The 16,445-nt window shown below is 38.8% G+C and overlaps 1 protein-coding gene across 7 annotated transcripts in view; it reads left to right on the top strand.

The window, feature by feature from the left end:
• The first annotated feature begins 778 nt into the window (after positions 1-778).
• Positions 779-16,445, top strand: part of Spink7 (serine peptidase inhibitor Kazal type 7) — a 38,619-nt gene continuing 22,952 nt past the window's right edge. Inside the window, exons 1-4 of one of the 7 annotated variants that reach the window (XR_009375305.1) lie at positions 779-1,059; positions 2,980-3,014; positions 3,480-3,610; positions 4,970-5,218. Coding sequence is in view for 1 of the 7 variants with exons in the window: in XM_059246402.1 (XP_059102385.1) it covers positions 1,868-2,066; positions 2,992-3,014; positions 3,486-3,610; positions 4,970-5,015 (393 nt within the window). In the remaining 6 variants the exon portion in view is untranslated. Of the gene's footprint in view, positions 1,060-1,116; positions 1,339-1,370; positions 2,067-2,979; positions 3,015-3,479; positions 3,611-4,969; positions 5,219-16,445 lie in introns of those variants that run through there. The other 6 variants (XR_009375306.1, XM_059246402.1, XR_009375301.1 and 3 more) reach the window with 6 other exon arrangements.

Here is a 16,445-nt window from a genome sequence, read left to right as displayed (position 1 = left end):
TACAATACACGTACACAATACCTGATAATGAATGATGATTAATAACTAATATATGTTGTATTATATACTTTATATAATATTTTAGTACTTACTCCTTCTATTTATATGAAAAGAACGTTTACTATAAAACAGTATGTTACTGTGTTATTTCAGGCACAGTCTTGTATATCTCAGGTTTACTATGGCTCTCAATTGTATTATATATCCTGTGCTTTAACGCTATCTTGTTTAAATAGTCCTAGAAGAAATGAACTTAATATATATGTATTTTGATATATGTCTATATGTATGTGCACATCCATACAGATTATATGTACATATATGATAGCTTGTGTGTGTGTATAATTATACTCTGTGATTTTTATACAACCAAATTGTCATGACATGCTACCTCATGTGTATGTGTGTGTGTGTGTGTGTGTGTGTGTGTGAAGGTTCACTTAAGAGTCCAAAACATCCCATGGGGTAAAATTAGTTGTGTTTCAAAGATGAAGAATTCATGTCTCTCAAAGTTAAATAACAGTATTCAATGGCTTTTAGATGAACAATTCAAATGAGATCCATGGTATACAATTTTAGTGCTTTTAACAAGATTACATTGCCCCCACCAAATACGTAAAAGTCTAAATTTTAATGTGATAACAATGTCATTTATTAGTTGTTTAATATCATTTGTATATGCTGTTTTTCAGAACATACAAAATTAAGCTTACTACAATGAGCTTTATCTACTACTGCTTTCGGGGTTTTCATGCATGTTCTTGAGCTTTGCAGACTAATGGTAGGCACTTGAAAAACTGTGCCTGGACAACGCAGTTTACAGTTTAACTGCCGGCAATCCAAGTACTGACTCTTGTCTCCTTGGTGAATATTAACAATCCCAAGTGCATATTCAAACACACTCTGCTTTAAAACAGGCTTTTGTGTTAACGGCATTGAGCTCTGTTGTGACTAATGATAACCCCCATGGGACAGGGATGACATTCAGGCTCTGAGGCAGACACTCTGCTGTTTGTCAACGACTTGCAGTCATTCTTGTGCTGACGTTCAGGGGACAAGGTAAGAGTGACTATAATCATTCTGTATCCTATATAGAGTGACTATAATCTACAGCTGGAAAAGACCCTGAGCCCAATAGCTATGTGACAGAGAAGGGACACGACAGGGGCAACTCTTCTGGGATGGGATATGTATTTCATTGATGGAAAGGGACATCCTTCAGAATATTTCTTCACCTCACTGGACAGCACCATTCTAAACAGTGACTACTTTGCCCATTTGGCAACTGAAGTGATAGTCAGCCATGTAGCAGCATCACCTGACCACCCACTCACAGAGGTACAAGCTTTGAGTCATAGAAATCTCAAAATTACAAGCAAATGTCATATGTTGTGCTTTCCTGCCTGGTAAAAGTTCACAGCTTCACCAATGACTTACCCAAGGTTTCATAGCTAGGAAATGCTAACACCTTTCTCCAAACCTCATAAATGCCGAAGCTGTTGTTACATTTGCCAGACCCCAGAATGCTTAATAGGTTCACTGCTTTGAAAAGAAAACTTTATCTTCTCGGGAGCCTAAATTCGATGTAGGTATACTATGACTTGCCTGTGTTTAATACCTTCCATTCAGGTAAATAAACTAGCCTGGTATCTTTTTGTCTATGAGGAAGAAACCTGTGCTTAATCTCTTCTGTGAAAAGCTTAGTGTAAGTAACAGTTCTTACTTATGCAACAGACAGAAAAATACTTGTCACCTCAAGTCACCTCCCTATTGGTGAGAAGGGAAGCAGTAATTAACCGTCAAGTACTGCCGCACCACTGGGGTGTGGCATGCTTTGAGAGCCTCTCAGGTCCAACACTGACTGTGGATGAGCTCACAGGAAAGGTGGGGAAACCAAAGCTTTCCCTATAAATACGATCCCTCTCCTGGTGCATGGCGCATTCAGCTTCAAGCCAATCTCAGATCACTAGCGTCCTCATCACAGCCCTCATCCACCATGAAGGTCCTTGGGGGTCTCCTTCTGCTCCTCACAGCAAGCTATCTCTGCAACAGCTCGGGTGAGTTGGGTTAGACAGTGCCATATAAAGTCCTGAAGGTTTTTTTTTTTTTCCTTTCCAAACATTTTCCCCTAGGGTCTAAGCTAATGATATAATCATCTGATCAAGTGGATCTAAAGTGAGAACAGTTCTGGTCAGGAAGGAGAGTGGTTCTAGCTGTACTTTGAGAGAGTGAGATTTAATGCCTTTTCTTGAAAGGATTCTTACTTGGTACCCAGGACAAAAGGGGGTCCTAATTTATGAATTCTATTGTGTAAGGATACTTGGAACTGTGTCAGTAGATGGCTACTCCTCAGTGCAGAGATGCAGAAGTCCATACAGTAGGATTGAAATTAAACACACTGCCCCAGAAGGCTCAAGTTAACGATTCAGTTTTTAAGTTGTGTAAAGAGGTTTAGTTAAAATCAATTTCTAACATATTAAAGATGCTCATATACTTTCCTATTTGTTTGTTTGTTTGTTTGTTTGTTTGTTTGAGACAGGGTTTTACTATGTAGTCCTAGCTGGCCTGGAACTTGCTGTGTAGGCCAGGCTGACCTTGGACTTACAGAGCTCTGCCTGCTTTTGCCTCCAGTGTGCTTTGATTAAATATGTGCACCACCACACGTAGCCCTTTTCATTTCTTCATGTTGATTAATAGAGAAAGTGTATCAGTGATAAGGACTCAGTGGCAATTGATTTTATCAAGTACACCATAAGCTCCAGAAAGAATAAATAAATTTGCCTTCCTGATTTAAGAGCTTACCCATTGGCCATCCAGGTTCCTAAATAAACAGCTGTTATTTTGCAGAATGATGGGGTCTATGCTAAGACTCATTGCCAAAAGAAATGAAAAGTCTTTGATCGAAAGACAATACTACATTGATTAATGGAATTCTGGTTTTGCTTTATTTTTTAATACTTCCTTGTATTTGTCTTTCAGAAGTGACCACAGTCACCAGTCACCCTTTAGCGACGGTAAGTATGCTGAACAAAATTTTAATTTCAGTGTCTATTGGCTATTGGCAATCACTTAGTCAACAAATACTTGTGAAATATCGATGCATAGATCATGTCGTATGTGTAGGAAAAGCAATACAGATGAAGAACTGTCTTCTCCATTTGTAAATGGGCATTATAGTAGAACTTCTCTTATCTGAGTGTTCTAAATATTAAATAATGGGAAATCACGTAACCTAAAGTGAATTGTCTGACACAGAAACGCTCAGCAATTGCTCACCAAGTGCAGCATTTAAAAGAAGGAAGGGTACTGGCACTACTGGTATTTGTCACGATGCTAATGTCCTCTTTATAAAAATAGCTTCAACAGCACCAGAACACCTGAGACAAGAGTGACTCCAGATCTTGTAGCATGGAGAGTTGATCCAAGGTGGTTATATTTGAGGTGTTTGAGGAAAAAAACCATGACGTTCTCTTCTGTAGAACCAGTTGGACTGCAGCATATACAAGAAGTACCCAGTGGTAGCCATCCCCTGCCCCATTGAAAACATGCCAGTTTGTGGTTCGGACTATATCACCTATGGGAATAAATGCAAGCTGTGTACGGAGATCTTGTGAGTACCAAATGCAAAGAAAGTGTATCTAGGAACAATGTTCTCTATGCAGATTCTTCCTCCTATCAAGACACTTCTTAACTCTTTATAGTTTACTTATTTCTATGCAGAATAGAGGGTGGGAAGAAAAATCCAATTGGAGCTTAATCAGACCATATTTGGACCAGCTATTTCGCCAACTTAAACTGCTCCTATCCCGCCACATCTCTCTAATTATTAAAACTCCAGGAAGTCATGAGTTTTCAAGTTCATATTTGTCCCTGTAACCTAGAGGCAAATCAGGAGTCACCAAATGGGTTAAAGTGGCCTTTTGGAGTGGCCCCCAAACCCAAGTTCAAGTTTTACTATTTTAAAAAGTAGAGTTCCATATAACTTCCTATTTGAAGAAAGGTTCCTGAGTAACTGATTGTCTGGAATCCACTATCTCACGTGACTTCTAAAATACTAAACAACATTAATGCATCTAGACTTCATTCTCAAGTTGCTACAGGCCCTGAGTAAGTATCAGTAGTCTTAAGGGAGAATAGGCAATGAAAATGATTGTTTTGCCTTTTTTTTTTTCTAAAATAAAAGATACCGGCTGTTATTGTTGAATCAAAATCCCATGGACATGCCTTGTTTATGTACTGTGTTTGGCTTTGTTTGGCCTGCACAGCATTTAGAGAAATAGTAATTAGGTAAATATCACCCTTTTAAAATGCAAGGTGAAACTTAGCACTTATTATCTTATACCAAATTTATCGTTGTTACCTATCTTTTAGCCACCAGTGTTGGGACACCTATGTCCTGTGTTTTCACCTTTGTGGTCATCTTAGCAAGTTCAAATATCAAGTTGAGCCTGAGCCCAGAAAACACGTTTACACACACATTTCTGTTTGGGAAGTTTCCTTTCACAGAAGGAAAATTCTTTGACACAGATGCATATACAGCCCTGGACCATGAAACAGGCATGTTCAAGGCCATGAGCCTCTGAGAAGGAGACATGGTGGCGGTCTTCCTTGGTAGTAGAGTATTCAGCTCCCTCCTTGCCCTGCTGACCAAGGAAAGCTGAGAGACGGGCTACCTCATCTCCCTTTGTGAAGTCTTGTTCTTTCAATGCTTTGGGTGATCTTCTCCCCTCTGGGATCAGTGGAAGAAGTAGGTTGGGATAGAGTTATCACTGAAGCAGAGAACCCTTCCTCTGTGGCAATAGTGTGATGTTTTGGAACTCAGTCTTCCTTTCTGTGAAAAGAGGTTCTACCACAGTCTTGTTCTTATCTGTAAAATAGGTCCCACTGCTACTTCATAATTTTTGTACTTCTTTTCAACTTGTATATGTTCCTGATTTTATTGAGTCTTGTGAATCATGCCTCCCCTCAGGAGGAGTAATGGAAAAATTCAGTTTCTTCGTGAAGGACACTGCTAACATCTCCATGGACAAAGAAAGAACAATGAGACCTCCACTGTGTGCATCATGTGTGGGCTCTGACAGACTTCCCTTCTTTGCTGATGTTCTAGTGGGGTCGGATCTAGATTCAGTCATCCCCAGTGACTGTGCAGTGACAGACTCATGTCCCCTGTCAAACGACCTCCTTTTCCCATCTGAATAAAAAATAATCTCTCCAGAAAGTTTAGTTTACTTCTGTTTGTTTCATAGGTAAGGTAAACTAAAAAATAGATAATTCTTGTTCAGGAGAACTTTTGGACAATAAACACAGAGTGGTTTTCAGAAACAAGCACACCCTGACCACACACAAGATGTCTACATACAGATACACAAGAGCTAGGTAGATACACAAGTGCCTCCCCATCTTTCAGTCTGTAATTACTGTCTGTGATGATACTGGTGTTCCAATCTGTAACCACTGTCTATGGATGATATTGGTGTTCCAATCTGTAACCACTGTCTATGGTTGATACTGGTGTTCCAATCTGTAACCACTGTCTATGAATGATACTGGTGTTTCAATCTGTAACTGCTGTCTATGGTTGATACCAGTGTTCCAGTCTGTAACGACTGTCTATGGGTGATACCGGTATTTATTTTCACTTCTTTTTCATATTTCCATAAATCAAACCTCTTCCATTCTAAGAAGTTACTTCCAGAGAAGCGGTTGTTCCATTTCTTTCTAGAAGCACACTGTTGCCTCTGGGCCAATCTGCAATAGAACACCAATGGAAAAGTTATTACCCCTGAGAAAATGTAAACATTACTGTAGAGGTCCAGTTGTTGGCATGCTGTACTTATCTCTAAATTATGTCCACACGGCTATCAACCAACAGACCTAGTAAGACCACCAGACAAAGAAGTGTGTTCCTTTCCCAATAAATACATTTTCAAATAGCTGAAAGAGCTCACAGAGCTAAGGAGACAGTTCAGTTGGTGAAGTACTTACCACACAAGCATGAGGACATGAATTTGGTCCCCAGCATCAGTATTGAAAACCACGAGTGATAATATGCACATATTATCCCAGTGCTGGGGAGGGAGGCGCAGGTGGGTCCCCAGGGCTTGATGATCAGACAGTCTAGCCAAATCAGAGAGCCCCAGATCCTAGCCAGAGGCTCTGAGGAATGGAAGCCAAGGTTAACTGTTGTCCTTCACTCACATATGCACATATGCATGTGTGCCAACACAAAACATGGACACATACTATGTAACACATATAACTAATAAATTAATTTAAAAAAATTTACAAGATAAAAACTACTTGATGACTCTGTAGACCTGCACAGTCCAGAAGTGAGCCTTATCCTTTGTGGTGGTGGTGGTGTTTAAAAACAAAAGGGAAAGAGGACTGTTTTTTGGGCAGGCTTTGAAAATAAATCCACAACATTTAGAGCCCAGGGAATACTATCCAATTGTCCACCATTGTATTCTGTTGCCATCCTTGAATACCCTCTACATGGAACAATTGAACTGCCTTCATTCTCTGCCTGATATGCAGCACCCAGGCTTCTGCCTCACTTTTTTTTATCCATTTGGTGAGCACAGGTGGTGACCAGGTTCATGGCTTTCACTTTCTGTGTCTGAAGCCATGGGACACCTACTAAGGTGAGAAATACAACCACCCATTGGCTGATTTTCTACATGTCTCTTCAAGATCTAGTGATGTAGAAAAAAATGGCACTATGTTGACTGTGGAAAGGAGCAAATGAACAGTCGTTTGAAGTGTGAGAATTGAAAGAAGATAGCAGAGCATTGTATTTTGCTCCACCTCTGCCAGAGATGACTTTTTCAGGTGACTCAGATGTTTTGCTGCTCTGCATGTATCTATAAAATGCTACTGGAACTGATTAATCTAAGACAGGTGCACGAAATGGTAGCCACTGGCCTGTGATTACAACATTTCTCTTGATATATGAGAGACCAGCTGGAAGACTGGCTCCCACATTTTACCCCAGGGTACTCTTGAGGAATGAGGGCTGAGACTTAGAAGGATAGAGGGGAGAGAAACAGATAAAAACACAGGATAGCTTTGGGAGGGCCTGAATCCTAATCCATTGGCCCCTTCTGGATCTTCTAAAGGGCTATTTATAGGAATGCCAAGGGGTGGAACAAAAGACCTTCCCCTAGCACAGCCAAGTGCAGACACTTTCCAATTACTTCGTAACCATACACATGGTCAAGCAATTCCCTAATGCAGCTCTGCTGGGTTAAAGCAAGCTCAGATCTCAATAGGAAAACTTTGTGGGCCTCTACATTGATGAACTGGCAAGAATATCCATTTATTGTTAAATAGACAACACAGTTCTCGTGGAATATTAATTTAAGATGTGTTACATTTGTTTATGCTGTGGAATATTTGTTTCATTATGCAAAGATGTGTTGCATTCTTTTATGTTGCATTTGTTTAACTCTGTGAAGCTGTATTACTTTGCCTGCCTAAAATACTGGACTGGTCTAAAAAGAGCTGAATAGCCAATAGCTATGTAGGAGAGGGATAAGCAGGGCTGCCAGGAAGAGAGAATAAATAGAAGGAAAAATCTAGGCTCAAGAAGAAACAGGAGGGAGGAACAATAAAAAGGAAAAGGAGAGGAGGACTCCAGGGGCCAGCCACCCAGCCACCCAGCCAGCAATGGAGTAAGAAGTAAAGAAAAGCATATAAAATAGAGAAAGGTAAAAAAGCCCAGAGGCAAAAGGTAGACAGGATGATTTAAGTCAACAAACTGGCTAGAAACAAGCCAAGCTAAGGCTGGACATTCATAAATGAGAATAAGTCTCTGTGTGATTATTTGGGAGCTGGGTGGTAGGCCCCCAAAGAGTAAAAGAGTGAATCCCCAGGGGAGACCTTGCCTTGGAGGAGGTGGGAGTGGGGGGTGGATTGGGGGGAAAGCCTGGGGGTGGAAGGAAGGAGTATAGGAGGCTGATATGTAAAATTAAGTTAATTATAAAATAAAAATATTGATTAAAAAAGTAAAAAATTAAACTACACACAATGATACTGAGTATCATGTCTGGATCAGATTAGGTGTGCCGCAAGTATGAGAAATTAGACTTAGTTTTAAAAATTTTTAGACATACTTATTATTAATATATAAATACAGAGATGTATATATTTTTGTGTATTTTGCCTACATGTATGTATATGTACTCATACCTTGCGTCTGAGGACTTCAGAAGAGACTCTAGGATCCACAAGAGCTAGGGGTTCTGCATGGTTGTGAGCTACCATGTGGGTGCTGAGAACTGAACCTGGATCCTCTGCAAGAGCAAAAAGTGCTCTTAACTGTTGAGCCTTTTCTCTAGTCCAAGATGTCAGCTTCCTACTCATTCACTGACAGTCTCTCTTGTGATCTTGGCCTTACATTTGTTAGACAATGTCACATACATCTGTGACATTCAGAAGATTGGGAAAAGGCCTAGCAAATAGGAACACTGATTTCAGTGATGCTGTGCATCACAAATAACTGTCCTCTTTTGCATATTACTCTATTTGGACATCCATCTCCTAATGTAAAACTGCTGGTGGTTTATCAAGGCTTTCTTTCTCCTCATTGAAAAATGGAGGATTAAATGGCATCAACATGCTTTGTCAGAACCCGAAAGCTGAGTTATTCACAGCAAGCAACAAACAGGATTTCAGTGTGTCACACAACCACAGCTTTGTGTGTCACAATCAGTGCCTTAGACCTCCAAATAGCAAAAGCCAAATCAAGAGTCTGATAGCAGCTCCTATTTCAGTGTATGTGATGGTCCCCATAGTAATTAGATGCTAGCTGGCCGGCAAACTCAACAGCAGGCAGAAAGACAAGGAATGAGATAAGAATAGAAAGGACACGCTGTCTTGACACCGGACCTGCAGAATCATCAGGCTGACCACATTTCCTGAGGGTACCATGCATAATTGTCACTGACTTTCCTCTCATTTATATGAGATAAATTGGCATCTTTCATACCTCAAAGCAAGGGTCAAGTTGGAGGAATGGTTCACAGGTTGATAATCAACTGGTTCAAATAAGACGGGTAAATTCTTTTAATGGCTTTGTGCTAGTTTGATATCATTTATGAAATATTTATGAGAAATTTCTCATTTCAAATGAGATAGTTTTTTAAAGCACATATACCAAATGGTGCTCTATCTTTAAAGGCACATGTTTGCAGTGCTGGCAGCCTTTTATAGACCCCTATTAGTAATTTTTGATTTCTAGTATTTATGGATCCATCTTGCATCACTTTAAAAGCCAAGAACTCAGTCAAATATGTTATGTGACTGAAATCTTGGGAAGCTGAAGCAAGAAAATTGTAAGTTCAAGGATAATACAGGCTACGTAGTTCTGTATTAGCCTGGGATGTATAGGAATAGCATGTATAACCTTAAAAAAAAACTAGAGAAAAACAAGAAGTAGGAGGCTATTATCCCCATGTTACTAATGACACCTTCTTTCTCTAAAACTGCTATATTCAACAGGAGTGGACTCAACTCAACACGGGTGATGAACTGTTCTCAGCTTCAGATGTGCAGTTGGAGACAAAGAGACCAGGTTTTTGGTGTTTTGTTGTGTTTCAGTGTGGCTGGATGTTTAATTTTGGTAGCTCTGATAGCATCAGATTCTGTTACAAAGCGTAAGAAACACAGACCAGCCTTTCTAGGGGAGTTCTCAGAATCAAGTCACTAAAGGAATTAAAAGCAGTAGGTTGACAAGAACAGCTAGCTGATAAAGTTTGATCTGGACTCATTGTGGCAGAACTGTGGCTATTCACCAGGAGGAACTGAGTCTGGCCCCTACTTTCCTTAGAAATTGACCGATAACAACAGCACTCATCATGCACACACACGTCCCGGCAGCCTCAGCCAGAACACCCACTCACCACTGAGCCTGTAGTGAAAAACAAATGATACAGCCATGGTCACATACTGTTCCACTCTTCTCACTCGGGCAATTTCACGCTTCTTTTATTAAAAAAGTCTCTGGTTGGTTTCAACTGTCTTGAAAATTTAGTAACATGCTTAGTTAGAAAAATCCGTGAGTACTGAATCATCCAACACATTACAACTTTAAAAAAATATCTCTTATCTGCAAAGAAGTTTCTCTGTCTCTTTCTCTCTCTCTTTCTCTGGTGTGTGTGTGTGTGTGTGTGTGTGTGTGTGTGTGTGTGTGTGTGTGTGTGTGCATACATAATTGCAGGTACCCATGGAAGTGAGAAGAGGGGAGTTGGAACTGCTGGAGCTAGAGTTACAGGCAGTAGTGAGCCCCTTGACACGGGTGCTGGGAACTGAACTTGGATCCTCTGGAGGAACATACTCCCTATGACTGGGATATCTTTCCAGCACCATGCAAATAATCTTAAAGAAGAATATTTTGTATTTACCCTTTCACTGTTTTCCTTTTTGCTGGTAACAAGCAAGGTCAGTGTGGTGATACTCATTATCACCAAGGTGTTTTTATTAACCTTTTAGTTATATAAGATTCTACATTTCATTTTTACATTTTTATAAATGCATATAAGTGCATGTTTTAAAGTTGTTTTGAGGTTACCACATTCACTTAAATCTGACTGATAAATAGAAGTTAGCCAAGGAAGAGAGTTGGAAGAGGGATTTGCACTAGAGTTGGCAAAGTGATCATGGGATTAAGAAGTAAGATACACACACACACACACACACACACACACACACACACACACTTTTAAAACTAGATTCCACAAATGAGAGACAATATGTGATGTTTTGCTTATGTTTTGTGTGGTTCATTTTACTTGACATAATTCCGCAGATTTTCCTGTGAGTACCATGATTTCATTTTTCTTTATGGCTGAATAAATGTTCATTTATGTGCATGCAAAAAGTAAAAAAGAAATGAAGAGCATGGTAAGGAAGTACCAGGAAGCAGGAACACAAAAGAAATTGTCTACTGGGTCACATATTTCAGCCCCCCTCTTCCTCTTTCTTCTCTCTACTGTTCGCTCCTCCAGTACTCTATTTTCCAATCATCTCCACAGGATTTTTTTCTAAAGCAAAGACCTCATCTCTCATTCATCACCAATAAAAAATGCTTTGGTGAGTTTCACTCCCTACAACCTTCCTTACCAGCCTTTTCAATCCCCAAACCCATGCTCTCTATTCTATTCTTTCCTGCCTAGTCACTGCTCTCAGAAACTCCCGTGCGCTCTTACGTTAGCGTGTGTTGACACCTCTTTCCAGATTTCTGATTTCAATACCATCTTTCTGCCCTTTTGCTCTCATCTCTAAAAGGCTTGCCCTCTGTGTCTGTTTCTCCTTGATTAGCACCTATAATATTCTACTCCCATCGTTTCTATAGCTGTCTGCCTTCTATGCTATATTGAACTTACACCTTGAAAGCCATGTGTTCAAAATCTAAATGAATTGAATTCGCCAACAAGTGGGAAAGCAGCCAAACAATGATGTCTTATTCTAGTATCAATTTCTGATCTAGCTACATGAGTCCGTGTTCTGCACAAACTCACACTCTGAACACCTCATCAAGCTTCCTTAAAAGAATTAGCAAACACACAAACAATGGGGAGCAATTAATGTTGCTCTGGACATTCTGAGAGAGTAATCAACAGGCAGTGAGCTCGTACATGCCACAACCTAAGACTCCTTATTACATTTTTTTGCCATCTTTTACAACACCACTTTGGAATTCTCATTTGTAACTTGAAAGGAAAGTTGCTGTAAGATTTTAAAGACACACAAATAAAGTAACTTAAGTGAATCATCTGTTTCCAGAACTGAAGTTGACACAAATTCTAAGACACCTCACCCTATTTCATTTTTAAGCAGATTGTCCACATATTTAAGGGAAGCAGACATTACTTCACCCAATAATCCAGTCTTTCAGAAACACATAACCTATGTCTCTGTCAGAGAGCATGATGTTAACATAATAACATTGCGATGTTCTTTAACAGCGAGCACACAGATCAAGGCTATAGAAGCGAGAGCGACAAAGACATTCCTTAATTAAACACACAGTCATGGATACATCCTGAAAACTCATATACCCAAAGTCATGAGCCAATATAGAATTAAGCTTTTGAAGAGACCTGTGTGAACAAAAGAAAGAGTCTGTACAAATGCTTCTGAAACTCACGTCACTGGTGGTTGTTGAATCCTCTCTAGAACATGAGGCATTTGGTGTTTATAAGCGGGCTCAGAGGCTAAAACAACTTGAGCTAGCTGGCCATGCTCTAGGGGTTCTTCAAAGAGCAAGCCCAGCTTTGGGGTTTGATTCTGTTCTCACAACCATGCTGCTCCTCATTCATAACTTTGTGTGCCGTTGTGTGAGTACCCTGCTCTGAGGATGGCCACACTGCTCCTGAGCCCTGTCCTCCATGAGACCTTCCAGCACCACAAACCTTCATTCCTCGAGGGTGTGTTCTCTTCCTTCCCCACCTCAGTGCTTCTAGAAATGAAGCCTAATGGCACAGATTCAAAACCACCACGAAAGACTTCACTGTGCTTTCTGCTCACCCTGCCTCGGCTTTACCTGTCACTTTGGGCTCCACGTCCTTATTTATTTATCTCTAAGTCCCACATTTCCTCAACTTTTGTCATCACATCCAATAGATAGTAACTTGACCTCCTTATCATATGAATTATTTGTAAAGTTTGCATGATGCAATGGCTAAGCTTGAGGAGACTGCAAAGGTAGAAAGTGCTAGGGTCTAAGATAGGTGAGCCATTTCTGAGTAACCTCAGGTGAAGGTTTTGCCTTTTGACTTTTAGTGCCCAGCTGTCAAAACAGATATCTCAGTTTCTTATACATTGTCTTCAACTAATGAATATTAAGTATGTAATACTGTGCCTGATACATAGTTAACCAACAAATGGTGGGTTTAAAAAACAATAACAAAAATCTATGATTGTCATAGTTTGCTTAATAACTATATAGGTGATTTTGAACTTACATATTTTATTCCCAACTCTGTTCTAACTGACAGCCCTGCCTGTTCTTGCCCTGAGCTACAACACAGTCAACCACTTATCATAGCAGAAGTCAGCCAATTGGCTTGACTGCAACAAAATGAAACTATACGACCATCCCATCAGAGACTGACTCTGGAAGAGCTGTGCCACTTTCTGATTTGAGGGGTAAAGGCTACTCTGTATCTTTTCTGGCTTTGGGATTCCTTATAACAGGGGTTTGGTTTTGATCATCATGTATCTACACTGGACATTTGGTTATTTTCCTACTACCAGTTCTATAGTTAATGATGCCTCACCTGAATATGTACCTTTTAAAGTTTCAGAGAAGAAACATTAAACAAACCCAATCTTGTTTGTGTTTGAAGCTATATATTCACTATTCTAACATCTTAGAGTCCCCCCCTCACTTGAATTCCATATTGACTGAAAATAACAAATGGGACAAGTATTATTTAGCAAGTGTAGAGAGAAGGAGAGCTACTTCACTGGCTCCACATATGAAGAACCGTCCCCAAATGGACGGTTGATAAGTGTTTTTTTACCTAAGAGAGGAAGCGGAGGTGGAACCAGGTGACAGCTGATGGACAGCATAGCAGTAAGAATGGGTGTTAGGGAATATGCTTAGGAAACATTTTGAAGAAATGGTTCATGGATCTGGTTGATGGACATTGGAACATTTATGCTATTGTTAAACCACATGTCTGCCATATGCACTCTTCTCTTACTCATGACTTATGATTAAATAAGGGAGCGATAGGGAAGACAGGGGCAATAGAAGTAGATGAGCCTAAGTATAAATTTGCTCTGAGTTTGGGGTTTGCTGAGAGCATCAATACATTTAGTTTTAAGGAAAATGCACTTTTTCCTTAAATAACTGCAGGCTTCTTTGACCACAAGGGCATTTTGCTTCAAGGGATCTATTAGTTTGCTCAAATAGTGCAAGTGTGACCAGGAAAGCAGCCTAAATGGACCAAATGTACAGAGAGAGAACAGGATGTAGCAGAGTGTGCGTTACTCTGCTTGCCTGAGTGTTCCTCTCTCCCTATAAAAAGCTCCCATGATGAACAAAGTAAAAATTTCAGGACATCTTATAAATAAAATTTTTGGTAAAAAAGTAACTCTGGAAATTGAGTCAATTTAAGGAAATAATCTTGTAATTTAGCAGGGTTTAGTGTTTTACAACCCAGTTGTAGTACCTTGTTTTAAAAAAAAATCATTTATTGAGAAATAAAACACAAATCACAATAGAAACTAGGACAAAAAGTCACAATCTTCTTTGAATATTTTCTTTTTATTCATAAGAATCTTTCTTTTTTGGTTTTCGGTGTATATTCATTATACAAAATGATGTTTCATTGTAACAGTTTTATATATATATATATATATATATATATATATATATATATATGTCATGTACTTTGGACACTCAGTGTTCATTATCTTCTTTTGTTCTCCTTTTCCTCTTCTGCTGATTTCCTTCCTGCTCCTAAATAGTCCACCTTCTGCTTTCATGTCAGGCACAAATATTTTAATATATATAGATATAGATAGACAAACAGATGGATAGATAGATAGATAGATAGATAGATAGATAGATAGATAGATATTCCATACATGAATGGAAAAGATGTCATATCTGCCTTTCTGGCTGTGGCTTATTTTGCTTATGATGATGATCTCCAGTTCTATGGATTTTTCTGGAAATGTCATAATTTTATTTTTATTTATGGCTATGTAAAATTCTATACATGTATGACACACTTTCTTTAACTGTTCACCTGACTTAGGAAGATCACTATCTTTAAGAAGCTCTTAACATTTTAGTTTTTACACATATGTACAACTTTTACATACTGAGTCTAATATCATAAGTATGATTTTATGTTCCATTTTGTCTGTTAAACCATAAGAATATTTGTTTTTCTCTGGCTTTTTTTCCCTCTCGAACCAAATAGTGACCTAAGATGTTTGGGACAGACAATAGCATTAAAAAATGTAACTATCAGAATAATAATATAAAGTTTTCAATTCTTATAAACTGACATTTACTAATTATTTCATGATGTGAAATAAAAGCTAGAATATTTTTTATGTGATTACACATTTTGATTTGTTTTTTTTCCTTAATTTGTTCCCTCAGCATAGCATCTATCTCAGGAGCTTGCATATAAGAACTCATAAAGACCAGTGGTCCTCAAACATCAGTCTGAGGAGTTCTAGCAAATCCTATAATCACAGTAGCAGCAGCAGAAGAAGAAATAGAAAATGCTTCTCTTCACCACTGTCTAGCTGTGTGAAATTGAACAAGTTTCTAATCTCTTTGGTTCACATTCCTCCATCTTCAGTTATGTTTGGATTCCCTTTGACTATTTCATAAGATTTAGATAAGTTTTAAACACGCTCATGAATGTGAAGTGTGTAGACGATTCATGAACATCGTAAGAATCCAGTAAGTCCCATTATCAGTGTTTGCAGTACAAGACACAGAGAACTACAGTCCTCATACACAAGGCAGCAATCCTGTGACTCCTGCCAGATACTGATGTGGCTTCTTTTTGGGTCCCGAAACTAAGCAGGTTCTCACTACCTGAAGCAGTCAGAAGTTCTTTTCAAAAGTTCTTATTTTTATCAAGGTCAGTCTACATTATTTACCCTTGAGATCACAAAGGAAAACTAATTGAGACACTTCTTAATGTTTCTTAGATATTTATTGCATGCCTTCTAAGTTTACAAACACTAGTTGAAGAAAATCTCGTATTAGGTTCTGTACTAAATGCTTAAAATCATGATCTTACTCAATTAAAAAATAATTTAAAAAAACACAGCTCAATGAAGACAGGCTTTTTATTACGTCTAGATTACAAAATTCCTGACCATGTCCATAACACTCACCATGGTATTTCTAAGACCTAATTTTGTTATAAAGCATAATACATGAGAATTGGAAACAACAAATAAACAAGAACAACAAGTTAATGACTGGCATTTCTTTCCCCTTACTTAAGAACAGTGAGATTTCATGACAGATACGTTCTTCAACACAAATAGGAAACAGTGGAACTTTGATTGACAACAGAATTTGTCTTCAGAATTAAGCTCTTAAACAGTCTTACATTGTATTTCCTAGGAGCATAATAATATCAATTCTCATAGCAGCACTTTGGGACAAATTTCTAGATGTCATTTTTATTGACAGAAAGATAATGTGAGCTCTGTCACTCAGACTTCTCAGGCCATGATCACTATGTCCATTTACTGTTACTGACCATGACTTTTGGCCTCTGAATAACATGGGTGAGAGAAAGTGCCAGTATGTTGTGAAATATTAGTTGAAGATGTGTTGCATTCATTTACGCTGTGGAGTATTTATTTAATGATGCAAAGATGTGTTACATTCTTTTATGTTGCATGTGTTTAACTCTATGTAGCTGTGTTACTTTGCCTGCCTAAAACACCTGATT

The sequence above is a fragment of the Peromyscus eremicus genome, chromosome 19, assembly GCF_949786415.1.
Source record: "Peromyscus eremicus chromosome 19, PerEre_H2_v1, whole genome shotgun sequence".
NCBI lineage: Eukaryota > Metazoa > Chordata > Mammalia > Rodentia > Cricetidae > Peromyscus > Peromyscus eremicus.
The sequence above is the reverse complement of the archived record's forward strand: the minus strand, read 5'-3'. Positions and strand labels throughout refer to the sequence as shown.